The sequence below is a fragment of the Diadema setosum genome, chromosome 4, assembly GCF_964275005.1.
Source record: "Diadema setosum chromosome 4, eeDiaSeto1, whole genome shotgun sequence".
NCBI classification, from domain to species: Eukaryota; Metazoa; Echinodermata; class Echinoidea; order Diadematoida; family Diadematidae; genus Diadema; species Diadema setosum.
In genome coordinates, this window is record NC_092688.1 from 11,478,146 (window position 1) to 11,505,723 (window position 27,578).

At 40.5% G+C, this 27,578-nt stretch overlaps 1 protein-coding gene across 1 annotated transcript in view; it reads right to left on the reverse strand.

Annotated features, from left to right (window-relative positions):
* The window catches only part of LOC140227611 (uncharacterized), a 29,683-nt gene extending 4,306 nt beyond the window's left edge, over positions 1 to 25,377 (reverse strand). Inside the window, exons 1-20 of the mRNA XM_072308028.1 lie at positions 25,253 to 25,377; positions 24,320 to 24,567; positions 23,423 to 23,573; positions 22,170 to 22,346; positions 20,257 to 21,674; positions 19,341 to 19,563; positions 18,721 to 18,810; positions 17,155 to 17,274; positions 16,346 to 16,489; positions 12,506 to 12,595; positions 11,460 to 11,688; positions 10,547 to 10,757; positions 8,519 to 8,714; positions 7,186 to 7,373; positions 4,415 to 4,586; positions 3,712 to 3,901; positions 2,927 to 3,251; positions 1,919 to 2,153; positions 1,046 to 1,231; positions 302 to 376 (exon numbers count right to left, since the gene is read on the reverse strand). Of these exons, the coding sequence (XP_072164129.1) occupies positions 302 to 376; positions 1,046 to 1,231; positions 1,919 to 2,153; positions 2,927 to 3,251; positions 3,712 to 3,901; positions 4,415 to 4,586; positions 7,186 to 7,373; positions 8,519 to 8,714; positions 10,547 to 10,757; positions 11,460 to 11,688; positions 12,506 to 12,595; positions 16,346 to 16,489; positions 17,155 to 17,274; positions 18,721 to 18,810; positions 19,341 to 19,563; positions 20,257 to 21,674; positions 22,170 to 22,346; positions 23,423 to 23,573; positions 24,320 to 24,567; positions 25,253 to 25,330 (4,746 nt within the window). The 5' untranslated portion in view covers positions 25,331 to 25,377. The remainder of the gene's footprint in view (positions 1 to 301; positions 377 to 1,045; positions 1,232 to 1,918; positions 2,154 to 2,926; positions 3,252 to 3,711; positions 3,902 to 4,414; positions 4,587 to 7,185; positions 7,374 to 8,518; positions 8,715 to 10,546; positions 10,758 to 11,459; positions 11,689 to 12,505; positions 12,596 to 16,345; positions 16,490 to 17,154; positions 17,275 to 18,720; positions 18,811 to 19,340; positions 19,564 to 20,256; positions 21,675 to 22,169; positions 22,347 to 23,422; positions 23,574 to 24,319; positions 24,568 to 25,252) is intronic.
* Between the last annotated feature and the right edge of the window lie 2,201 nt (positions 25,378 to 27,578).

A 27,578-nucleotide genomic window follows, 5' to 3' on the forward strand; every position in this document is an offset into this window, starting at 1 on the left:
GGAATGGGGTTCACTTCGTGAAAAAGAAATATGTTCAAAATATGGGTGAAAAAATGCTGAGAGCATCGACATGACAAGGTAATTTGTACTTTTTTCAAAGTTGATTGATTTTATTCCAAATCTTTTCAATCGTACATGGTCTGACAACAACTCTTCTTTATGAAATGATTCTCTTGGTATCTCATTCTACACTGTACATAGAAAAATTTTGCTTTATTGAATGTAAAAAGCAAAATTCATGCTTAGGATTGACATTAAGTATGATACTCTTGAATTCTACTGAAGGGAGATGGAATCATACCTGTCTACCAGCCTTGCTGCGGAATGTCTCGTAGTCCTCTTGCCGCTTCAGGAACTTCATCCGCAATTTCTCCAGCTGCATAGCCAAAAACACGAGGAAAGAAATTGCACAGATATCAAGTTTCTACAGCACTGCTAAAGAACCACACACACAGGACAAAATTAAATTTGTGCATTGTTTGACTCTACAAGACAATGTTTTCTTGGTGCTGCAAAACTCAAAAGAAACATGCACAAAATATGACATAACCATTATAAAGGAGAGATTCAAAGTGCCATGGTTGCAAAACATTCCAAAATTAACTACTAAAATCTAATTCTAAAATGCGCGAAAATATCTCCATAATTTTTTCTGCACATTCTCATTGGGTTGACAATTGCGCAGCGCAAATTCAACAACCCGCGAATATGTTGTTGAGCCGCTCAGTGCAAAAAATTAATCATGCAAAAATATCGATGTTTACAGTAGTCCATGTTTCAAGTCCACTAGGAGCAACAGTAGTTACCCTTTGCATGACACTCCATCCTCATTGTCTAGTTCATTGGAGAGAACTTGAAGCGGTCAGTCCCTTTTGTTTGCTTATCAAAGTACTTGATTTCTTCCTTATCTGTCATTATATGAAAACAGAACAACCACAGTTCTTTCTGAAGACTTTTTTTCCCCCTTTTTTACAAATTGACAGAATATTGCAAATGATTGGAATCCTTATTCAGATTGTATAGAGGGTCAAAGGTCATATGGTACCTCGTTCTTCAGGCCGATGTTCTCCCGCATCACCTTGGCCATGCCGGCTCCTTCCCCGTGGGATGCTGACGAGGCCTGGCCGGCCTGCATCCCGGCCATGGCCTCAAACTGACCCATCACCATCTCCTTCTCTTGGCGAACCAGGTGGAGGGACGAGGTCAACTCAGACACGCGCTGCTCGAGGTTCTGCAAAAATGTTCATATATAAGGCACAGAAAATAGCATTAGATTGAAGCAGTCTGTCCACACTTTCATCACATACATATACCAGCCAGGGAATTACTCTCCATGTCTGACTCTAAGCTCTACATTATGAAAACAAAGTGTGGAAAATTGATTTAGATTGCTAGGGTCAAAATCAGGAGAGGGAAGGGTGGAGGAAATTGTCATAAAACGGTCAGGCTAGAAACACATATGGTTTTATGTATTTCTCTCGTCTTCTGTTTTTTATGAATAATACAGGAAACAACTGCAAGGTTGCAGCTAATGTTAGAGAGAAACTTTGCTCATGAGCATGATGATGACACACATTCCCCCACGAGGCATGGTCCACCCGACACTTTCTCATCAAGTACATTGAAATTTGGGACATTACAGCTGAGCATAACGTATTTCAGTCACTCAATACTTTGTCCAGGCACTTTGTACCTACGAAGAATAGTAAAGATAGGAGAAAAATGAACAACAGTGAATTCACACCGTAAGGACAGGCTAACTTTCAAAGATAAGTGCAAACAAAATTTGCATGGTATGCATATTCATAACTTGGTAGTCTCTCCACCCACCTCCTCAAAAAAAAAAAAAAAAAAAAAAAAACAAAAAAAAAACAAGTGGGCAAGCTAGCAAACACAACAACAAAATCTGTCTGCCCACCTCAATGGTAGACTTCTGGTCCGAGAAGCGGGCCAGGTTGGCAGCCATGCCTTCCATGCGTTGGCGGGCGTGGTCCAGTGCCTGGCGCAGGTGGCCTGCCCCGCCCTGGGCTTCCCCTAGCTCCTCCTGCAGCCGGTGACGGTGGGAGACGGACTCCTCCAGCTGGCCCTGCAGGAGACGCAGCCGCTCCTCTGATAGCTGCTCTGTCCTCTTTGTTCTCTGGTCTCGCTCGGCGCTGGAGAAACACCAGGGGAGATGAAGGTCATTTTATATCAAAGGTATCAATGACTACCAAAACATGGGAATATCTAACAGTATGGTTATATTTGCACTGGTATCAAAGAACGTGAAAATAGGAATGCCGAATGGGAATACATTTTGCTTAGTACAATACATGTATGTCCACATGAACATGTACACTATCACTGAAGTGTGGACAGTAAGCACAAGTAAAACATACATATTTATCAGACTGAGAGCAAAGTTTAATTAATTGCACAAAAACTGCCACCTAAATAAGTGCATACCAAAAGGATTGCTTCCATTTTACAGCTTCATTCAGTGAATTAAGTCCATGGCATGCCTGCCCTTTAATTTGCTGATAGGCACCCATGATTTCTCACTGGATCAGCATAAATATATGTCATAAAAGTGACTGACAATGAAAAGACATTATGGAATCCCCCCTCATTCAGATCCTTTCACTTGGGCTTCAATGGGGTTGGGTGGCATTGTTATATCAGACGGGGTTGTCTAGCTAAAACTAGGGTCAAGCATTAGCATTATTGGCCAAAAGCCACTGACATAGCTCAACAAGCTGCAGCTAAGTGCATGAGCACATAACACATTGAACATATCTTCTTCTTCTTCTTCTTCTTCTTCTTCTTCTTCTTTTTCGTTTTTGTCCACTTAAGTTTCTTCCTGCACATAGTGTTAAATGGGACATAATCATAATTACGAATGAAAAAAAAAGAAGAGGGGAGAAAAGAAAGAATAGAAGAGACTCACATCCCTCGCTGGAGTTCCTCCACCTGTGCACTCAACTCTTCCTCCTTCTCAAGGAAGATGCCATACATCCTCTCAAACTTGGCCCTCAGTTTCTGCACCTGCTCCGGCAGTGACCCACTGGGCTCTCCCTCCTCCTCCTCCTCCTCCTTCTCAGCATCCCTTTCCCCAGAGACACCGTCTCCATGGTTACCCTGGGACAGACTTGGCCTGACTGCCTGGAAGGCGCTGGACCCAGACTGGCCGATGGTGGGACGTCTCTCCTTATCTTCCATCAGAGCTGGGCCCACTTGCTCCTCAGGTGCAGGATGATTCCTCTCAGGTCCATCTTTGGTAGAATGGGATAGAGATGTAATTAGACTGTCAGCTGGCTAAATTACAGCAGATGGAAAAGATACTTTATGGTATATGTTTACAAGGATTAGTATTAACAATATTGCATTCTCTCACTTAACGATTTTACAGCTGATATGCATTTTATGTTAAAGACATCTGTCTAATGATTGTGTTATGCTTGTCAAATTTGGTAACACAATTGCATAGCATTTCAGTAATTTTCATAAATTTAGTACTACAATCACAGTCAAATTTACATTTTAAGTAAGAGACAAAATTACATTGATACTATGTAATGTCAGTGGAACCAAGATTGTTTCTGAGTTGCTGATACATCCATCTTATTTTTCTAGTCAGGCACATGAGGGTGGCACATAATTCAGTTCTTCACAAATCTATCAATAAAATGTGTCATTTGGGGGTAGCCAGATCCATAAGTACACTATACTGACCTTTTTGCTCTGATGCAGAATTGATAGTCTCTCTACCAGGAGTTTCCTTATGCTCTAAAGCCCTGAGCACAGACACGACCAGGGAGGCGGACGAACTTGTGGCTGGGGTGGAGGCTGTCTGCTTCGGCCGCTGACCGCATTGCTTGCGACGCCGCTCCGTGATGAAGCCCTTGGCAGAGGCTTCCTGCACCTGGAAAGTTTATGTAGAGTTTACATAAGTTGAGGAAAAGAATCATTTGTAGAGGTTATGAGCTCTAAGTCACATGATCAGGCAATTGTAAAAATCTGCTCATATATGTCTAAAGTGAAATGATTACCTATGAACTGAATTTACCACATGGTAGAGGTAGAGGCAGATTTAATATCTGACTCTCTGGATATCACCTCATCTCATATAATGCTGCCGACATAATTTGTTTTTCTTTCTTCCGGTGAATGTTGTATCATAAAGGCTAGTCTCTGCAGTGATTAACACATAAAAATCATTAATTTCCAACTGTAACAATTTATCAGCACACTGACATACCCCATGGTGGCCAATACTTTAGCATAACAAGACGAAGCACATCTTGGGAACACATTTCAAGCAGCCACGATACAACATTAATGACCACTTACTTTGGAAGTAGGATGTGAGAGCATAAAACAGAAATGTCTGAGATGGATTCATATTGCAGAAACTTTGAAAGGACAATATCTATACCTGTTGGACATCGGGCTTGTCCTGCACTTTGGAGAAGGCAGCTACCATCTGTCTGTTGAATTCAGCCAGGGCCGTGGCTGCGTTGCTGATCTCGGAGCCCTGATTGAGCAGCATCCAGTGAGCCTGGGCCTTGGTGTGGTCCAGCTCGCTCTGGAGGGACTCCATCTTATTACTGGTAATGTGAGAAGAGCATCAAAAGGGTTAACCAATCTACCTGTGGCAATACCTCCATATTTATACATCTCTGGAGCTAACTTACGCAGAGCAAGGTAACCAGGGTTGCCAACCTTGAAAACAGCAGTGACGTATTCTTCTGAGGGTGGAAAAGTGCATTTCTGGTGGAAAAAAAACACTAACAGTATTTCTGCCTTTCCCACAATAGACATTTGTAGTTATACAATTTGAGAAAAAAAAGGTATTTCAAATGAAACCTGCAGTATTTTTGGCAAATAAAAACAACTAAATACTGCAAAAATATAATGGTTGGCATCTCTGCATAACTAATAAGTTGATAATCTGAATACCACATAAAACATATTTCTTTTGAAGATTACACACTAAGAGCATGGAATACTAGATGATGATTCAATCCTCTCATTACCACATGAATATATGAGCATGCCTTGTTACTTTGAAAAATACTCACATGGAGCATGGACAGCATTACACAGGAAGAGCTAAGCCTGTCATTCTCAAATATTCATACCGGTATATCCACTGGCAAAGACTCACAGAGAGAAATACAACCTACACTGCTCATTTCCTGGTGCATTATATCTCTAATAAATAAAGCAATGGCACTACTTGTAGACAAAGTAGTAATACATAAGCAAATATGCCTGGAGGTTAGCTCCTATGAAAAATGAACATCATCCCCTCTCTATTCTTTCCATATTCTCAAATCCCATTATTGGCACAACTACATCCTGATAAAATGTGCTTGAAGCCACACACAGAAATGAGTTCAAGAAAAAAGAAAGAGAAATAAAAAGAGAACTAGAAATGTCGCTTTGGCGACTGGTATGCCTCCGCCATAATGCATGATTTTCCCAATAGGTCTAGATAGTACATGTGGACAATGTGTGATTACATTTTCACAAAATTGGCAAAATATTGGAATGGCAAGTTTGTCACAAATGTGTTGAACCTTCCTTGACGTAGGTATAATTGGATGAATAGGAGAGCATGAATCTAGGGATTTAAGGACTTTAACTTGACTTTGACCCATTCATACATTTAGGCATTGAGTAATTTTCAAGGTACAGGTGTGGAGAAAAAGTGCAATTTCTGAATTGAATAGTAAATTGTTACCATTTTCATCTGGCCCTTGACCCTAAAATTCATAAGATAATTACTTTCAGGTAGAACATGCATAATATGTACTAAGTTTCAAGGTAACTTGAGCCACTTCCGAGATATGGAGGAAAAAGTTAGTTCAGCACTTTCACTTGATCTTTGACCTTTTGACCTTTGAGGCAAAAAGAGAAAAAAAATCTTTCCAGAGAATTTCTATTAGGTTACACATGCATACACCAAGTGTAAAAAAATAACCCTGCTGGCATTGCATAAATATGAGGGTAATAGTGAAATTTTGAAGTCTTGCACTTGACCTTTGACCCCTGACCTTTGACCCCATGAACCCTACATTCTCTAGATAATCACTTCCAGTCAGTACATGTATATACTATGTTCCATGAAGATACCTTGAACAATTTTCCAAGGTACGGAGAAAAAAAAGAAGTTTTAATATTTTTACTTGACCTTTTGACCTTTGACCTCATGACCCAAACTTTCACCAGAGAATCTAAATTGGGTAATACATGTATACACTAAGTTTCAAGAAAATATCTTCAGGCATTCAATAGATATGGTGGAAATAGTGAAATTTTATGTATTTGACCCTGACCTTTTGACCTTTGACCTCATGACCCAAACTTTCACCAGAGAATCTTAATTGGGTAATACATATATACACTAAGTTTCAAGAAAATCTCTTCAGGCATTCAATAGATATGGTGGAAATAGTGAAATTTTATGTATTTGACCCTGACCTTTTGACCTTTGACCTTTGACCTCATGACCCAAACTTTCACCAGAGAATCTTAATTGGGTAATACATGTATACACTAAGTTTCAAGAAAATATCTTCAGGCATTCAATAGATATGGTGGAAATAGTGAAATTTTATGTATTTGACCTTGACCTTTTGACCTTTGACCATGAGCATGTGCACCCAAAAGTTGATAGGCACAACTTCACCCCCTAATACACATACATGCCAAGTTTCATTAGGATACCTCAACAGGTTTCGATAGTTACCTTGTCCACAAAATTCATTACGGACGGACGGAAGGACGGACGGACGGACGGAAGGACGGACGGAAGGACGGACGGACGGACAACCCGAAAACATAATGCCTCCGGCACCACTTCGTGGCAGAGGCATAAAAAATCCTTAGCAAAGGCTATACCACCGTTTACTCACTGTAAAACTGCAACATTTGTGGCATGGAACCTTTGCGAATCGGAGCCTAAGGCCTCTTTCGCAGCACGAAACTTTCGCGAATTGCCACTGAGATTCAATGCATTGTGTAGACCAACACATTTTCAAATTGATGAAATTCTTTTGTAGGAGTTATTTTTAATGCAACTGATTGTCAGTCAGTCAGTTGCAGTAAACACATTTTCATTTGCATTTTACTTTTGCGAATCCCGGCTCCTCGCAAAATTCGCAAAAGTTTCATGCACATGAAAAATCTAACGATACTCACGTGAAGGAGGCTAGGTTCTCCTGCAGCTGCCTCCTGACGTGCTCAGCCTCACAGAGGGCACCCTGGCTCCGAGACAGCTCCAGGCTGGTCACCCTCAGCTCACTCTCAACCTCCTTGGCAGATTCCTCCAGGGCCAGCCTCTCCTCCTCCATGAACTGCTTGCTCTCCAGGTACTGGGTCTGCAGGGTCTGGGGATCACAAGGTGGAGAATGGGGGGGGGGGGGGGGGTGAGAGAGTGAAACAGAGAAGAGAGCCAGAGAGAGATAGATGGGGATAGAGAGGGAGATATATAATGATCAGTATTGCATGAGATAATCTGGCATATGGTAATGTAGTCAATCAAAATTGAAAAAGTGATAAATTAATCCTTTATAACGCTTACAGAACACTTATCCAATCAAATTGTCTCTCAGCACTGAAAAGAAAGAGAAAAGGGAAAAAAGGTACAGTTTCAGAATGTTTGAACAAGTACAAGTTGCACATGCTAAGGCATGATACTTTTGAATTATCAAATGAGTTTTTATCATACATTTTAATATTTCTGTTGAGTCAGTTTGCTTTATACATTCAGGCAGATAAATCCACAGATGACGGGATGCTGACCAAAAACATTGTGAACAGTAAGATTGGGTATTGAAAGGACAAACTAATGAAAGTGATTTATTGTTTGACCAAAAGATCTGGGAGGGTGAGTACTTTATTAGCTGTTGGAGATAGACTGTTGCAGTGTTTCTCAAACATTCGAAAGTTAACAAAAATATCTCAAAGTTGTTTTTTTGAGATAACATCAACACCAGTTACTAGCAACAAACATTCCCCCTCATTTCCTCTGCCTCTGTTTTGGTCATGATACTCCATTACTGACTTTCAATGTGAAAAAAAAAAAAAACTGTTTACAGAGACTCACAAAACTTAACTAAACATACTTTTAGGTTGTAGAAATCGACAGCTGATATTGCTGGAAAATAAGATTCATCTGTAGTAAAGCAGCAGCACATTTAAACCATCAACTTTGTGCAGAATGAGCACCATTTTGGTGTTTAACCCTTCCTGTGCTTTCTTCCCTGATCAGCACAAATGTCTGGAAACAATAGCGTAGTTGTCAATGAATAGAGACTACCTAATCCTCCTAATCCGTATTGTGTCACCATGACCATCCTGTTGGACTGAGGCACATTGCTACACCTGAGTGAGCTTTGTAACCTAACAACTAGGTCAAGCCTGGACAGATTACTGAATGCTGATTTCAAAAAAAAAAAAAAAAACGCTTGGCAAATTAAGCTAAGCATCTGGGCACACAAAGGTTTAACTGACAAAGCCGATGATGTGTTACCTGTAGCTTGGACTGGAAGGATGCCAGGACCGCCTTGGCATTCCTGCAGGAGTTCAGTTCACTCTCCATCTCCGAGGCCTTGGCACACGTTGCCTCGTGAGCTCTCTTGAGGTCGCCCAGCTCGGCTTGCACCGAGAACAGCTTGGCCTTGTTGGACTTGAGGTCAACTTCAAGGGCGAGTTTCTCGGACGACAGACTGCATGACAGAGGTGTGAAAAAAAGAGATAAGAATAAGGATGCATTGCTCGGGTAAGGCCAGAGGCCAAATGATGAGGTTCACCTACCCAGATACCTGTTATATTCAGTCTTTCATTTCTGTTACCACAAAGTTTTTATGTTCATATTCTATGGTTGCCATCTGATACATCAAATACTTTTCACAAGGGGGCAAAAATGCATAAGGGCTAGGATCTACTTCCATGGAAGCAGTTTACACCTCCATGAATGCCTTTGTAATTATTAGTGTATGCAGGCACATCACAAAACATAAGATGCAAAAACAAACAAATAAAAGAAATACCTTACTGTTAATTTTGATATTGTGTAAAGCACTAATGCCCACAACACTAAAATATCATTTCTACTGTATATACCTTTATGAAATAAAGGTGGAAACTAGAAATGTCGCTTTGGCGACTGGTATGCCTCCGCCATAATGCATAATTTTCCCAATAGGTCTAGATAGTACATGTGGACAATGTGTGATTACATTTTCACAAAATTGGCAAAATATTGAAATGACAAGTTTGTCACAAATGTGTTGAATGTTCACCTTCCTTGACCTAGGTTTAATTGGATGAATAGGAGAGCATGTATCTAGGGATTTAAGGACTTTAACTCGACTTTGACCCATTCATACATTTAGGCATTGAGTAATTTTCAAGGTACAGGTGTGGAGAAAAAGTGCAATTTCTGAATTGAATAGTAAATTGTTACCATTTTCATCTGGCCCTTGACCCTAAAATTCATAAGATAATCACTTTCAGGTAGAACATGCATAATATGTACTAAGTTTCAAGATAACTTGAGCCACTTCCGAGATATGGAGGAAAAAGTTAGTTCAGCACTTTCACTTGATCTTTGACCTTTTGACCTTTGAGGCAAAAAAAGAAGAAAAAAAAACTTTCCAGAGAATTTCTATTAGGTTACACATGTATGCATACACCAAGTGTAAAAAAAAAAACCCTGCTGGCATTGCATGATAGGAGGGAAATAGTAAAATTTTGAAGTGTTGCACTTGACCTTTGACCCCTGACCTTTGACCCCATGAACCCTACATTCTCTAGATAATCACTTCCAGTCAGTATATGTATATACTATGTTCCATGAAGATACCTTGAACAATTTTCCAAGGTATGGAGAAAAAAAAAAGTTTTAATATTTTTACTTGACCTTTTGACCTTTGACCTCATGACACAAACTTTCACCAGAGAATCTTAATTGGGTAATACATGTATACACTAAGTTTCAAGAAAATATCTTCAGGCATTCAATAGATATGATGGAAATAGTGAAATTTTATGTATTTGACCCTGACCTTTTGACCTTTGACCTTTGACCTCATGACCCAAACTTTCACCAGAGAATCTTAATTGGGTAATACATGTATACACTAAGTTTCAAGAAAATATCTTCAGGCATTCAATAGATATGGTGGAATTAGTGAAATTTTATGTATTTGACCTTGACCTTTTGACCTTTGACCTTGAGCATGTGCACCCAAAAGTTGATAGGCACAACTTCACCCCCTAATACACATACATGCCAAGTTTCATTAGGATACCTCAACGGGTTTTGATAGTTACCTTGTCCACAAAATTCATTACGGACGGACGGAAGGACGGACGGACGGACGGACGGACAACCCGAAAACATAATGCCTCCGGCACCACTTCGTGGCGGAGGCATAAAAAAATGAATGAACAACTTATAAAGTATTAAATCCTAATTATCACCATGAAGTGCACAAGTACGAATATTAGTATGTCAAATACATGCAGTGATATCCTGCATAAATAACAAACTAACCTTTGGCACTGCTTCTGCAGCTGGTCGATCGTCTCTCCAAGCTTCTTCTTTGTCACTGCAAACTCTGCCTCCATTGACTTGTGCTGCTCCAGCTGGGCCAACATGGCTGCCTCCTGGTTCTGCAGTTCCAGGAAGTGTGCAACCTCCCTCTCCTGGAGCTGAGAGCAGTGGCTGGAGAGGTCTTGCAGCTGCTGGTTTTTACTGGCTAGATCTGGAATAATACAAAAAAAAAAAAAAAAAAAAGATTTACTCTTGGACGGCTGCTCCTGTCAAACTCTTGGCAGTGATATCAAATGTATGCAAGAGTATGAGAGACATACCCTGTCAAAAGATTTACAAGTTTCCATCCTTAGAATATATCACATTCACTATTATAGAAAAGGTACATCAATTACAACAGTACAAGACACTTTTTCCAGAAAGAAAGCTCACTTGTAAGCCATTAAGCACTACTCAGCTGCTAGACTTTCCATGGTGATTAAATCTTTGTACAATAATCTTCGCTGAACAACTTTGTGTTGACAACCATGACAATGTATATGCATATTTTTAAGTTTATCTGTGCCCCATAAACTATTGGTCCACATTACGCTCGACGCAGATGATGCACGATTATGATTTCAGCCAATGTTTGTAATTATCATCAGCAAAATCAGCTCCCACACATAGGCAAATGAATAGAGAGAGAGAAAAAAAAATTGTGGCTGTGCTGTGGCACAGACAATACAGCTCAGACTGTGCCAAGTGCAGGTATCGCTGGACAAAGCGTCCAAATATGGACTTCGAGTAATGCTGGGGTATGTCAGTACTGATAATGGCAGAACCGGCTGCAAAACAAAGACAAGAGTTTGTAACACTGAAGAGGTTACCCTGGGCAGCACAAATGACCACATCATCGTCTTTAAACCTGTACCTTGCTCATTAACCTCCAGTCTTTCTTGGAGCTCCCGGATGTTGGCGGTTGCCTCGGTGACATCCTTCTGGAGCAGCGTCTTCTGCCCCTCCCACTCCCGGTGCTGTCTCATGGTGTCCTCCACCTTCTCCTCCATCTCCCTCACTCTCCTCTCTCCCTCCTCCAGGCGATGCCTCATGTTCTCTCGCTCCACTTCCAGGCTGGATTTCTCCTCCTGCAGCTCGGCTCTCTGGAGAACAAAGAAAAACGTTATGTAAGTCACAATTACACATACAGTCTACCTTTGGGAGGAGTGATTTTAAAAATTTTCGAGTTGTCACATTTGATGAATATGTGTAGGTTAGTTGTATCACAAAACATCCTATCATATAAAGATTTTGCAATAAAACCTTAAATATAGAGAAATATCACTGCTTTTTGCATTAAACCATAACTGTAAATGGTTTATTCTAGTATTGATTATCCTGATTAATTTATTTTTTACCATGGTTGTTTCTGCGCCTAACTCCCATTTTAGAACTATTATGCAGCACTAAACTGGGTTTTTGTTTCATCTGTAAATGGTAAATAATGCCTTTAAAACACGCAACAAGAGTGATCTTTGAAGTCTCTGAAAGAAAAGAAATAATACTCATTTCTCATTCTGTGGCTGTGATTCTCAGCCATAAATTCAAACACTCACACAATTGTCTTGCTCTGTCCATGTTCACATAAACTGTATGGCTTTACGAAAGTATGCAAAAAAAAAATGAAAAAAGCCAATACATGAACAAAATCAATGTCATTTCTTGATGCAAACAGGAAATATTGACGTACTTGAATATACCTCTCTCTTCAACATGAATTCAGACTCTGATTTAAGCATTAATCAAAAATGTCACCTAGTGAGTGGATAATTTTCTACTTTGTGGTACACACCATAGCACGTATCTACCGAACCATCTTTTTCCAACCATGTTTTATCTTGCACACCCTTTTATTCAGTAGTTTACAAATCCCCAGAGTTTTGTTTGAATGCGATGTTTAAACTGACTCGGGCTTCTTACCTGTAACTTCAAACCCCTCTGCTGCTCCATGGTCAGCTGGTAGAGTGAATGCACTTGACCAAATGTCTCCTTCACCACATCAAAGTCAGCCTACACAAGATGAAATATAAACTGCATGAATACATTCCAATACAAAAGAAAGCACATAAAAGCATCTACATGGGTCAGGTAGAGACATTCTGAGATATATATATATATATATATATGAAGAGTTTGTTCGCAAAAACCGATAAGTCCATTTTTGAAGATTTTGAAGTACGGTCTCTGTCATAAAGTACAAAATAATACCTTTTAAATGATACATCGGTCACTACATATAAAGGTACATTTTTAAAGTTATGGTCAAAAGAAGCAAAATTTTTCTTATTATTCTCTTTATTTTTCTTGACCATTAATCGCAAATATCTCCATTTGGCAAATATGGACTTATCGGTTTTTGCAAACAAACTCTTCATATATACCCATGATATAAAAAGAACATACCTTGTATGAAGCTAGTAAAAAACTAGAAATGTCGCTATGGCGACTGGTATGCCTCCGTCATAATGCATGATTCTCCTAATAGGTCTATAGTACATGTGGACAATGTGTGATTACATTTTCACAAAACCGGCAAAATATCAAAATGACATGTTTGTCACAAAAGTGTTGAATGTTCACCTTCCTTGACATAGGTTTAATTGGACGAAAAGGAGAGCACGTATTTGGGGATTGAAGGACTTTAACTTGACTTTGACCCTTTCATAAGTTTATGCCTCGAGTAAGTTTCAAGGTATGGAGAAAAAATGCAATTTCTGTATTGAATAGTAAATTATTACCATTGTCATCTGGCCATTGACCCTAAAACTCATAAGAGAATTACTGTCAGGCAGAACATGCATAAATATACATGTACTAAGTTTCATGATAACTTGAGCCACTTCCGAGATATGGAGGAAGAAGTAAGTTCAGCACTTTCACTTGATCTTTGACCTTTTGGGCAAAAAACAAAAGACAAAAACAAAAACAAAACTTTCTAGAGAATCACTATCAGGTTAAAAATGCATACACCAAGTTTAAAAAAAAAAAATCCTGCTGGCATTGCACAAACATGAGGGAAATAGTAAAATTTTGAAGTGTTGCCCTTGACCTTTGACCCCATGAACCCCAAATTCCCTAGCTAATCACTGCCAGTCAGTACATGCATATATACTATGTTCAATGAAGATACCTTGAACTATTTCCAAGATACGGAGAAAAAAGTTAAATTTCACATTTTTTACGTGACCTTTGACCGCATGATCCCAAACTTTCACTAGAAAATCTTGATTGAGTAATACATGTATACACTAAGTTTCAAGAAAATATCTTCAGGCATGGCATAGATATGGGGGAAATAGTAAAATTTTAAGCATTTGACCTTGACCTTTTGACCTTTGACCTTGAGCATGTGCACCCAAAAGTTGATAGGCACAACTTCACCCCCTAATACACATACATGCCAAGTTTCATTAGGATATCTCAAAAGGTTTTGGTAGTTACCCTGTCCACAAAATTCATTACGGACGGAAGGACGGACGGAAGGAAGGACGGACGGACGGACGGACGGACAACCCGAAAACATAATGCCTCCGGCACCACTTCGTGGCGGAGGCATAAAAATCGACCTCCTGCAACTTTCGGATCCTTTTGTTGTAGCGGGTCACATTTCTTTTGTAACTAGAAATGTCGCTATGGCGACTGATGCCTCTGCCATAGTGCATGATTCTCCCAATAGGTGTATAGTACAATGTCTTCACAATGTGCGATGACAGTTGAATATTGAAATGACAGGTTTGTCAGAGATATCTTGAATGTTCACTTTCCTTGAACTAGGTTTGCTATAATCAGGGAGGTGGAAAGAGACCTCCCTGCTATAATTGTCTAAGAGTGCAGGTACACATATGTGGGGAATTGAGGATTTTTACTTGACTTCTGACCGACCCTTTTATAAGTTTATGCATTGAGTAATTTTCAAGGTATGAAGAAAGAGTGTAATTACAGTACAAAATAGACTTTTTTGCATTTAAACCTGGCCTTTGACCCTTAACCTTTGACCTTTGACCTTCTGGCTGGAAATTTCCCAGAGAATATCCAATAGGTAATACATGTATATATTAAGTTTTAAAACTAATAATGCAAGCATTGCATATACTAGTATATGAGGGAAATAGTAAAATTTTGAGGAGTCAACCTTGACCTTTGACCCCTGACTATTCACCCATGACCCCTAAATTCCCATGATAATCCCTGCCAGTCAGTACATGCATATGTACCAAGTTCCATGAAGATACATTGAACTATTTGCGAGAAAAGTGAAATTGTAACATTTTCACCTAACCTTTGACCTTTTGACCTTTGACCTTATGACATGAGACTCTCTCTGGAGAATCTTTATGCAGTAGTGTATGTCTACACTAAGTTTCAAGAAAATACCTTCGGGCATGGCATGGATATGGGGGAAATAGTAAAATTTTTAGCATTTGACCTTGACCTTTGACCTCTTGCCAATGTCACTAAAATCTACTCAACTAATTGCCCCATCATACATCATCCTTGGACCAAGTTTGGTGAAAGCTGCTTCATCCAATTTTGAGTTATCACGTAAACAGATAAATTTTAGGATTTGACCTTGACCTTGAACTTTGACCTCGGTCTGATTTCACTGAAAAACTAATCAAGTAATTGTCTCATCATACATCATCCTCGGACAAAGTTTGGAGAAATTTGCCTGATCCAGTCTTGAGTTATCGCGTAAACAGATACAATTTCATGATTTGACCTTGACCTTTGACCTTTGACCTTAGGCCGATTTCACCCCAAATCTAATCAAGTAATTGCCCCATCATACTTTACACTTGGACCAAGTTTGGTAAAATTCCAGCCCATATTACTTAAGTTATCGCGTAAACGAATGCGGACGGACGTACGTACGGACGTATGTACGTACGGACGTATGTACGTACGGACGTACGTACGGACGGACAACCCGAAAACATAATGCCTCCGGCACCACTTCGTGGCGGAGGCATAATGAAAAATGACATGCTTGTAAACATTTTCTTATTGCCTTCCATGTTTTCATGATCAATACAATTGTCAAATTATCTTAAATCTGGTTGCCTGCTGTTGATTTCTTAAACAAAGTTGGACAAAGAGAGTAAAAACCACCACAAAGTGAAGTAATCAAGACTCAGACTTTGTTTTCTGATTTTCTATCTAAAGGAATCATATGCGTGTACATAAATAATGTCTCAACCCTTGAGGCCACATCCAAGAGAATAAAATGTGAAATCATAACAGATGTTGAATATCCCACATTGATCTGTTCTCTGTGACTTCGTTATAACTCCCTTGATCTTGCATGATATGTTTCTGAAACAAAGCACCTTCATTCACAGGTCCATTACATTGCAGAGTATCTTTTTCTCACAAATTACTTACAAGGGTTAATGTTAGAACAAAGATCATTGTAGCAACATATCTATGAAGGGAAAGCTGTCAAAACCAGCTCCCTTACAACCAGGTACCACTTTTATCGCGGTGAATGTGTCAGTCTCAATTTTCTATTACTGTATTTAGCTGGTCTCTTTTTAGTACATGTACAACTAGGTACTGTTAACACGTTGAGGACAAGTCCCGAGTATATTCGAGCAAGTGCCTATAGAAAATGTGTGTTGTAACTAAGTCAGTCCATCCTTAACAGGTTAATAACTAGGCCTAAATCTGCGGTCCTGGCAACATCGTCATGACACGCTTTTCCTGTACATACAGCCAGATCTAGAATAGGAAACGGATTGAGTTGGTCAGGCAGTGGATTACCTGTACTTGAAGAGCCCTGTCCACTGTGCCCTGTAGCTGGGTGAATGCTGTCACCTGTCCTTCCAGCTCCTGGACACGCCTCTGACTCCTGGTGTAATGTCGCTCGTAGTCTTCCTTCCTATACTGAGCCTCCAGCTCACTGATCTATTGTGGTTGGAGGGCACAAGAGATCCAGCATTATCAGAATGATGCACACATCTATGGTGTTGACAATAGTAAACACAGTGTCACAAGAAAAAAACAATAAACAAATAAGTAGAAATTCCCTGAACTATTGGAAAACTATGCAAGAATTGAGTAAGTGCATGCCTTTTCAGCAACTTTACACAAAGAGTTATGGTATGATAATTGATGCTAGACAGCAACAATATCTGCGTTCCTAGTATTTGAACTAAACAAGCACCTTAAATACCTAGTCATGCAGTTTGTCAACAAGAAGTTTTCCCATTTCCCTCCCCCACCAAGAACAAGAAGTAACAAAATCCTAATAAGACATGAACTTATAAACAAAAAGCAAGATACCCAAAGCTAACTGCTAGTCGGGGTACATTAAGTGGTACTTCTCTTGCACGGTTAACTTCTTAACGGGAAAAAAGATGTAAAGATGTTTGCTTTAACAGCCACTCCAAAGAGCTCTGAATTTCCTATCAAGTCATCTTGCTGACCATTCAAATCATCAGTGATAACACCAACTCTATAGGCGACATTCAAAATGTTAGATTAACTACTAAATTGGTCTAAGGACTCATCAGCTTGTGGCACTATCAGCTACTTGCCTGCATCCTCAACACAAACACACACACACTCACCTGCTGCTGATGCTGTCTGTAGGCTCGGCAAAGGTCATCCTGGAGGTCGGAGATCTGATGGTCATAGTCCTTTCTCAGCTTCTGCTGATCAGCCTTCAGGTTGTGAATTGCTTCATTTTTCTGTTCAAACATGATAAACAGCAGAATAACTTTCAACATATCCAGCCAGCATCAGCAGAAGAGAAAAGGTTTTGAAGCTGATGGACCCAATAAATCAATTCTGTGACTTTGTGAAATCAGTAATTAAGTGGCAGCTTATAACAATGGGCATTGAGAAAATGCATACAGATACTAAATTGATGCGCTCATTATGGCCATTGGTTTAATATGTCATGTTTTGTTTTGTTTTTAGTTAGAAAAGAAACTGTGACAAATCCAAGCCAACTGTATTAATTCATGAGAAGATCACAAGGATTATCTTTATCATTAATGACCTTGGGATCATAGAGCTCAGGCATAGATTTAGAAAATCACCAGGCGGTAAAAAGTGTGATTTAGATTTCCATTTGTTCTTCATAACCATGAGACAGAATAAACTATGTCAAGACTAGAAAAGGATGTAACTAAATTGGAAGCATTCTTACAATCAATAATACTTGTAAAGAAATATAGACAACCAAAAAAACAGGGGGTTTTATGTATACACTATCTGTCGAGGCATCGGAATCTGGCTGGTCTTTTAACCCTATTCTCACTGGGCTATTTGAGACCAAGTTTTTACTGAGGGGGGGTCAATTTGACCCCCCCCCTTCAGATCTCGGCCTCCGATCGTGCAATCGCCGCGAAATTTTGCCTGAAGATAGAGCTGGATGTAAACTACAAGATAAGATGGTCATACAATAGAAAAATATTGCCTTTCTATTTTTAATAAATTAATTATGCAAATTTGTGCATGAAATCATATTTTCACCTATAACTCCATTAAAAAGACTGGAGGATTGCTAAAATTTTGTGTCAGAATTCCTCAAGACACATCAAACAATTTTCTTGAAAAAAATTAGCACAATTGAAATCAATTTCTTTTGTTTTTTATTGTTTTGTTAATTTCTTATGTATTTTATTGTTTTTTCGACCTTTTGTTTTCTATTGTTTTTTTGCCAAAATTTGTTGCAGGCACTTTTTCAGGCTTATCTACACTAGAATTGATTAATTTCAATGCTTAAAAGTTGAAATAATGTAATTTATATCAGTTTAACCAAAAAACACAATATGCATTGGATTTGCACACGATATCATGAATTTGAGCTGTTTTTTGGTTGACATGCATATGCAAAACATTACGTAACTTCAAAACGGTGTACTCGGACGTTGCAAATTTGGTCTCAAAATATGCGGGAGACTTCAATGAAAAAAGTCGTGAAACGACGCGGCAAAATCTTTGCGCGTTGTGAAATCGTGGCGCGAAACGTCGAGGGGGGGGTCAATTTGACCCCCCCAGTTAGAATAGGGTTAAACTTGTTTAACCAGAGATTTCAAACGGGATTAAGCCACTTTCCCTCAGAGTGCATCACTATTCAAACTCTTACAGCAGCATCATCCTAATCTCAAATGAATGCATCATCCTACCTCGGATAAAGTTGCCTCCAGCTGTCCAATCTGCATCATCTGCTCCCCAACCTGTCCCATCAGATCTTCGATCTCCCGGTCTGCTGATGCCTGAACATGTGGGATAGACAATGAGAAAAACTGATGAGAATTAGTCCCTATCACCTCATTTTCGACTTCAAATTCAAACTGACAAAGGGGAGTAAGCATCAAGAGATGTCCACCCTACACTTTAATCAGTTTGACTAAGATGGCATAATTTGGCCAAAAATAATTTTACAGTCAGTAAATAGCAGTATAATGACAGGCAATAATTATGGTAATAATAGCAGTATGTCATCATTATCATACAATGTGAACCAAATCAATTAAAGCACAGAGCATTGTGCTACTTGCTAATCTGAGCAGCTGTTTACCTACTGAAAAGAATAAATTGAGGAGAGATAAATTCAAAGATGGAAGACGCTAAGAAGATGAAACAGCATAATGTACACACAGATAGTCTTTGTTCACAAAGATGTTCCATAGAATGATCTTAATGAAACTGCACACTACATAGTTCAACCTGAGAACATGAGTTTGATTTGAGCAGAGGGTGAATGCTTTGTAGACCGGACCATTCCGGTTTGTGCTACACTTACTCTTGCTGTCCTCCGGAGGTGCCCCATCCTCTCCTCCTCCTCGGCAACCTCCTGCTCCTTCTCCTCCATCTGCCTCCTGGCAGCCACCAGCCTCTCCTCCGCCTCATCCTTCTGGGATTTGAGGAGCTGGATCTCTGTGCGTAGGAGCTTGTTGCTGATGGCGGCTGTCTGCACGTGGCTGACCAGCTTGGAGGAGTCTAGGGATGATGGACTGGAGCTGAATCTGAAGCAGGGATTGAAAACTGACTGATTATGACATTACAAATGACACTAAAACCCTCAAAGTTGGGCACAAGTAACCCAGAGATGCTTAAATGTTGGCAATTGATTAGGGAAACTCAGGTAATGACTAGTAATTCATATCAATCTAACTATTCCAATTCATATCCTTGGCTTCTGAAATGGAAGTAATGGAAGTTTGACTTCCATTCTTGTTGGGGCTACACTGTCCTAGGTAGCATTTTGGTCTTGAGTAAAATGAAGATTGGTTTCAGTAGCATGTCATTGATTACAAAATGTGCTTTAGATACCATGCCACTACTTTAAAGATGTTTTAGCCACTTCAGATGAATCAACTTGTGTATAGTTATGCTGATGATGCAAGAACATTTTCTCTTTGTATTTGCACTCACAATATAGAAATCTTTGTCTGACTCCAACGTATGATTCTTAGGGGAAATCTAAAATTTTTCTTCTGTGCTGATTGAATGAGATTTGTTTACAGAAGAACTTCATCTGCACACGTGGAGCAGCAATACACCAACAAGTTTTCGCGTTCAGCTACCTGAAATAACAGCTGATGTACCTGCCTTTGAAAGATAATGGTAATTTTAGAGCTTTAGAGCATTAGAGCTGTGTAATGATGTGATAGGTGAAATGTAAAGGCAAAACGGTGTGACATCAATGAAATTGTTACCTTAGGCTTGGCACTACAGGTGGTGATGTGAGAGTTTGGGTGCTACTGAGCAGGACTGGTGTCATCACTGTTGACCCATCAGTGAATTGGTGAGGAGTGGTGCCACAGGTGGTGTCAACCATCTGTATAGGGGTGCTTCCCACCTCCCTGTCCACAGAAGATTTGGGCGTGGTTCCTACAGCCATCTCTGTGCATTCCCGTGTTTCCGTGCTGACTCCGGTGTCAGTGAAGTCCAAGAGGGGCATCGTCGTCCCCGCGTCACACATCTTGGCTGGAGGCGTTCCAATCTGTGCGTCTTGCACTCTAACGGGGGTCATGTATGATGCGGCATGATGGACAGAAACAGGGGATGTTGCGACTCCAGCCGAGGATACTTTCACTGGGGTTCCCACCATAGCATCGGATTGCTCTGGGTGGTAGGCATCTGTGCCGCTGTCTGTCAGTTCGATGCCCATCTCCGTGGAGGATTCCACCGTGTTTACAATTGAGGTGTTGGTCTCCACACTACTGGACCTGATGGGGGTCACACCGGTAGCGATGCTGCCCATCTTGATAGGGGTCCCGATCATGGCATCTCGCGTGGCAATTGTCTCCATGTCTGTGCCGCAGTCCACGGTGGGGATGGGGCTGGTCTCTGTTGTCATATCGCTGTGCTTGATTGGAGTCATGCATGTTTCCATGTTGGCAACCTTGTCTGGAGACATGCCAGTTTGCACATGACTCAAAGCAGCAGGGCTGGTACTACTTGAGCTGTCAATCAGTTTCAGTGGTGTGCCTACAGCTGCATCTTGCATAGTAGGAGTGTCTAGGTCCCTGTCAAAGCCATTGAACTGCTGATGAACAAACCTCAGAAACTCATCTTCATAGCTGCTCCCACTGCTGGTTGACTCATTGCGGATGGTTACCAACTTCAGAGGGGAGTCCTGATTGGTCACCTCCCTCCTGGGTGGGAGGAGCATGTAACCAGGAGACTCCCCAAAAGGCGTGGTCTCTGTGTCTGAAGAACTGATTGAATCAATGAGACTGCAAGGTGTCATATTTGCCACGAGAAGCAAGGAGGATCTATGGGATGCTGACGTGTGATCCACACTTTTTAGGAGAGGAGATGCTCCAAGACTCTCGTCTGTGGCATCCTCAAAGCTTGACATCAGCGAACCACTGGACGCTACACTCCCTGCCCCACTTTCATCCAGGTATTCCAGCGCAGATGACTGCACGGAGATATCTTCTACAGGTGTCTCCAAACAGACATTCAGCTTTTCTTCAAACTCTTTCCTGACAATCTGGAGCTGCACCGAAAGCATGGCATCCACAAACACACCGATGTCTTCATCCGTCGGCTCTCTCTGAAAAGTCGAAGACTGGTTTGGCCTGTTTGATGAATGCTGGAGCTGTGTCCAAAGGGTCTCAACCCTAGCCTGTTGAGATCCAGAAAGACGTGAGAAGGTAAAGTTTAGTTGTGAAAGCATCACAAGTACACATTTGTACCACAAAACAAATAACTTTCTTCACCTCTTGTACTGTAGATTAATTATCTAAATATTAGTTATCTTGAGCACTCAAATAATATTACCTACCACTGCAAGTGATCTGCAACTTATGCCATGATATCGTACAATAAACTTATCCTGATCCTAGTGCTAAACTAGATTGAAAAACAGACTGCTGTACATCATTTTTTAATAACCACTCCACCATCTCAAGGAATTCAAAACTTATCTCCATCAGTGTATGAAAGTAACATGAAGTACAAATATCGCTGCTGTTAATCTGCTGCTCACTATGCATAACTGCCTGTACTTTACTTCTTTCCTTTTTTTTCACTAAGTGAGTCCGTCTATCAATGGGGTTACGCTGTCAATGCTACATTTTTTTAAAACACATGGTACATCAAACAGCCAGCTGCCACCAACCTCTCTCTCCAGATTCTCTGTGGCAGAGCTGACAACACCCTGTACGTAGCTGGAAACATGACAGGACAAGTCTTCCTCCCTAGCTTTCTTCTCCGAGGTCGACCCACTGGATGACGGCGGGGAGATTGAGGGCGGTGTCTTTGATGTTTGCGTCACAATCCTTCTGCTTGGAATTGGCTGCAGGAAAGAAGGACCCATAGAGAATGCATCTCAAAGTTTTAGGGACAGAATAACGACCCTCAATACCACTGCTTCACAAAGTTTCAAAGCTATCCACTCGTAAACCAAGGAAAAGCTGACACATATATTGCCATGCGATTCACACATCATTGAAATCATCTGGTAAAAATTGTGTTCACGCCATCGATCAAAAGGCTCTTTTGTTGACGGCTGGTAGATTTTATTCTACACCCTCAAATGCAATAATCAATCCTCCCCTTGTGACTGTATACCAAAGACTAATTATGTTGAAAACTTAAAGACATAATACAACAAAACAAGCTCATTAAAGACAAAAATAAATGTTCTCCACATATAAAATGAATTAAAATACATCTCCCCAGCATACTGTAATTATCTATTCAATTTTTCTAATTTCTGGCCTTGGTGCCATTTCTGGTCCTGTTACAACCACAAGAAGCAAATTGCTGTTGGGGCAACAAAACCTTATATCTAAAAAATGTCACATGTTCAGGAGAGTGAAAACATATGGTGCCAGCCAAAGCACCATAACAAATGAATGGGGTTGCCCAGAGCTGTATATAAAGAGAGTCTGGCCAACTCGGTTTTCGGCTCATGAGTTTTTAAGCCTGTGATTGGTCAAAACGGGTCCTGTGATCTTTGTGGAGCCATGTTGTTACTAAAGTGCGCTCATACGCAGTGCCCATTGTTAACTACCCCTTATTTGGCTTGTTATTTTGTTACGTCTGAGCGTACACGCTAACCCTGTAACGCGTAATACGCGCGGTAACAACATGACGTCCAATTTAGCAATTGGCCAGACTCTCTTTATATACGGCACTGGGGTTGCCTTTTGACACACCGTGGTGACTTATTTTTTTTTTTTTTTAGGAAAGACAGCTAGGATGTGGACAGGACAACATTTACATGTATTACTGATTACCTGACAATCAATCCAAAAAAGAGATTTTTACCCAAATTTGAGATACAAGGTCCTGTCACACACATGACAAAAGGTCCCAAAAGAACACGGAAGAAGTTTTTTTTTTTTTTTTTCAGACATGCTAACTGACCTTGGCCACAGAGCTCTTGCTATGAGTGCCCAATTCATCCCCAATGAGTTTGTCAAAGAGATGAGATGTGATGGAGTCGACAACAGAGTCTGCAGGTTTTCTTCTGGGCTCCACACTCTTCACTGTAGGTGTTGTCAAAGAGCTTCTCGATCTACATTGCATTATTTACACCAATAAACAGAGAGAGAGAAGTCAGCACTTTCCTGATTACAAGAACACGAACACAAACCTCTCATCGATTTAGGCTAACATGTAAATTTCTGGCTTTGGTATATCAATTCCTTTTGCAATGCACTACTGGATGAGTATCTCATTAAAAAAAAATGTGGAGCTTTACACAGAAACAGGATCATTACACCTGAGAATGAAATACATGTACACACTAGCATAATAAATCAAAGAATTGCACAGAAATGTTTTCATGAACTAATCATGTAAGTAAAGACTCAATTATTCAAGAACTTCGGACTGAAGAAGGTAGGAAAACAAACAAAAGTATAATTTCACATCACAAAATATGGAGCTACTCCAGCCAGAACATCGCACGTAACATTCTGAAAGAAAAGTAAAACCAAAATACTGTCTTGGCAGTTACATACAGGGTTGCTGTTGAAATGAATAAGTTAGCCACTGCTTTGAAAAAAATTGGTCAAACTAGCAGCGGCTGTTGGGCGAAAGCTTGGCAGTCTTGTGGATATGGCACCTGTCTAGTAAAAGGAGATTGTTTGTTCGAATTCAACCCGAGTATGAATGTCCATGATTTTTTTATCATGGCTGCTACTACAACACTGAATATTCAGTGCTCATTTGCGTTGATGGAGGGCAATTTGTCAATCAGTTGCTAATTTAAAAAAGGGTGGGGGGGGGGGGCTGTTGTTGAACGGTGAAAGAACTTACTTTGACCTCCTTGCTTTCCTGGCAGACCTGCTGCCTCTTGGAGTGCAGCCACTATCTGTTCTCCCGTAGGCCCCATCCTCCTTTCTGAGGGCCTCAATGCGGGGGAGGGATGGCTTCAGGCTCAGACGCCTCAGCTGCTGGCTCCTCAGCCCCGACCCATCCCCATTGACTGGGGCTAAGGGTGGCCTCGACGGGGTCAGGACTGGGGTGTCAAGTGCCTTCAAAGGGGTCACCCTCTTGGCTGAACTCTGGGGAGAGCAGATTATCTAAACTACATTAAACTGTCTTCTCTTAGACCATGTATAATATTATGGAATTATGTGATGTATCTCTCTACTATGTCAACTTTTCACTTTTTCACTTTACATACTAATTCTCACCTGACAATTTGTTTAAAGTATCACAAACATACTTGGGAAAATTCAAAATACAATGCCTCTCATTCAGCTAAATGCATGCACTGCTGTTTAGCTTAAAATGTTGATTAAGGAACTCATTGTGAGATACATGTACTTGTTTCTTTCTTCTTTTAAGACTTTGTACAATGTACAGCATATCTTCATATTACTTGTTCTAATTAACAATGCTGATTTCAGATTCCAGCACTCTCACAATATCAAATCATGCACATCCAATATGTAGATCTTTGTTTTCCAGCATAGAACTCATTTCACACATGGCTTTTGACAGTGTCAAACTGTGTCTGCAAGTGTAGAATGAAGAAAATTTGCCAGCCTCAAAAGATTATCTTGGAATGTAATGAACTTTGATTAGCTGACTGATAGATGTGTCTGAGGCCACTTTCTAACATGGTTTTATCATCACAATGCTTTCAACAAGAATTATAACAAATATCAAAACAAACTGAATGACATGTTAGCACTTGGCTATCTCAAAATAAAACATGGTATTATAGACAAGAATCTAGCTCACCCGTGGAGTAAAGACTGTCACATTTTCCTTGTCCAGGCTTGGGTTGGGAAGGGGCAGCACTGGTGTTCTGCTAAACATCTTTTGTTAATTTGGTAATGAAATGATGCTTGGAAGTTGAATCATCCTCCTGTAAGCACGATACGGAAAAAAAAAGGAAAGAGAATGACAACGGTAATGAATAAAGAATAAAATTAAGAGACATGAGCATCACACAGCTACATGTGTACTCCATACAATATGTAAATACGTTCTCAAGCGCACACGCCGTGCTCGCTTTGGAGCACTACAGGTCACGCATGCACATAATTTGCAAAGATCAAGGCGCCATTTTGAATTCGCAACGATGAACCCCGACGGTCAGGGATTGCGCCAGAAAGTGTCATTTTTTTGTTCCATGGACTTATCGTGAGGGCTCTCTATGGACTTATGAACCTTCTGTAATACAAGCATGCACTTAACGTGAGTAATGTATACATTTTTTATAAGAAACGTATAAATTTTCATAAGTTTTGTAGTTGTGTTGTGGTTCCCCACTTTGAAGGTGCATGTCTCGTCTGTCAGACGCTGTATTCGCACAGCCTATTAACAGCGTCTGGTCGGGCTACAGTGCTGCGGAGAGATCTTTTGCATGCGTGCGCTGCTTGAGTGTAGCAGCACGGTCGACAGCGCGACCTTTTGAAAGGGCATTCAGATCATGTGACCTCCCGATATTCAAAATGGCCTGGCGTGAAAAACGATGTACCGTTCACACATGCTGCATATTATAATCGTCATTTTCGGTAAGTTGTAAAATGTGAATTTCAATATTGATAGCATAGTCTCATTATATTGAAGATTCGCATTAGATGAGTTTGAGGTGACAAAAAAATGATCTAAAGACACTAAAGTATCAAAATTCAAAGCAATCGCATGCGATCGCTGAACTCTCTTCATGTTGTGGGTCACGTCAGCACAGCCCCGTCGCTACTTACAGCGACTGGGCGTATGGGCTGTGTATAGATCTAGTTACCGGCACTGTACTGTGTAACAGTTACATGTGATGTGTGTGAGATTTCACGTTGGGATGCAGTGTGTGCATCAATGTGTCAGCTGAGAGCAAAAAGCCACATGAAATCGCGATCACACAGTGTTACGAATAGATCTACGATGTGTCAGCTAGCTCCGCAGGAGTGCAGTGAGCATGGTGAGTGAGGCGGGCTTTTAGTGACCCTATCACTTGTCAAATGGCGTTCCATACAGCAAGTGAAGCTCACCAGCTGCTCAGTGCGGTGTGTTTCATGGGATACCACCTTGGCACAGGGCGAATGAAGTAGAATCTACCGATAATTATAGGGCCGTAAAGTGTACAATTGCAAGAAACTCTATAGACATGATAGAGTTGCAAACCCCCTATCCTCATTCCAAACACTTCCATCCCAATAACCAACATCTTACTGTTAAAGGTATGGTTTGACTCTTGGCTTGGGTTAACTGGAGTGTTACTGTAAGTTACTATGTTAGTGTTAAGGGTTTTAAGCCTCCTCCTGATTTCGCGATTTCAAACTGATGAATCTACTTACCTGCTAACACTATAAAATGATGAATGATAGCCGATGATCGTGTGGGTCACGTCGTCTAACGTTAGAATTCAAGATGGTCTACAGTAAAGAATTCAAGAATTAAAATGCGGAGCAGACCCCGGAGAGCGAGCCGTAGGCGTAGCTGTTGTGTGTGTTTAATTTACTGCAATAATGTGATGACTGCTGCATGCTGTACACTGCACTCCGCCGCCGTGCCCGTGGTACGGTTACTCACGCACGCTGAGGTTGGAGGCGATCGACTGGCAAGATGTTGTGCCGATTGTTGTTGTGCTTTGAAAAAGCCGCTTCGGTCACGTGACATGTAGTAATCGCCGACGCCGTAGATGGCGGTGAGGAGGTTAGTGCTTTTTGTGGTTGGCGCTCACTGACCAAAGGTAGGCCTGCAATGTACATAACAAAAAACATTTTCCACTTCTGAGCCTTACTTAATAGTTTAAAGCTTTTTCCACTTCTGAGCCTTACTATAGTTAAAAACTAGTTAAAACTACATATCAGATAACACTGTCATTGATATGAGTAATAGCTGAACAGTGTACAATGTAAATTGAAGATGATTTGAATATGAAAGCATGAAATAGCTGAGATATCCAAAACAGAGCAATCCTAATAAACGGTGATGGGACCATCACCTTTTATTACGATTGCTTTGTTTTACTTCTTCTTCTTCTTTTTTTTTTTTTTTTTGTCTCGGCCATTCCAAAATAGATTTTCATCAAAGAAACATTGAGTTCCTCTTAGAATGGTAT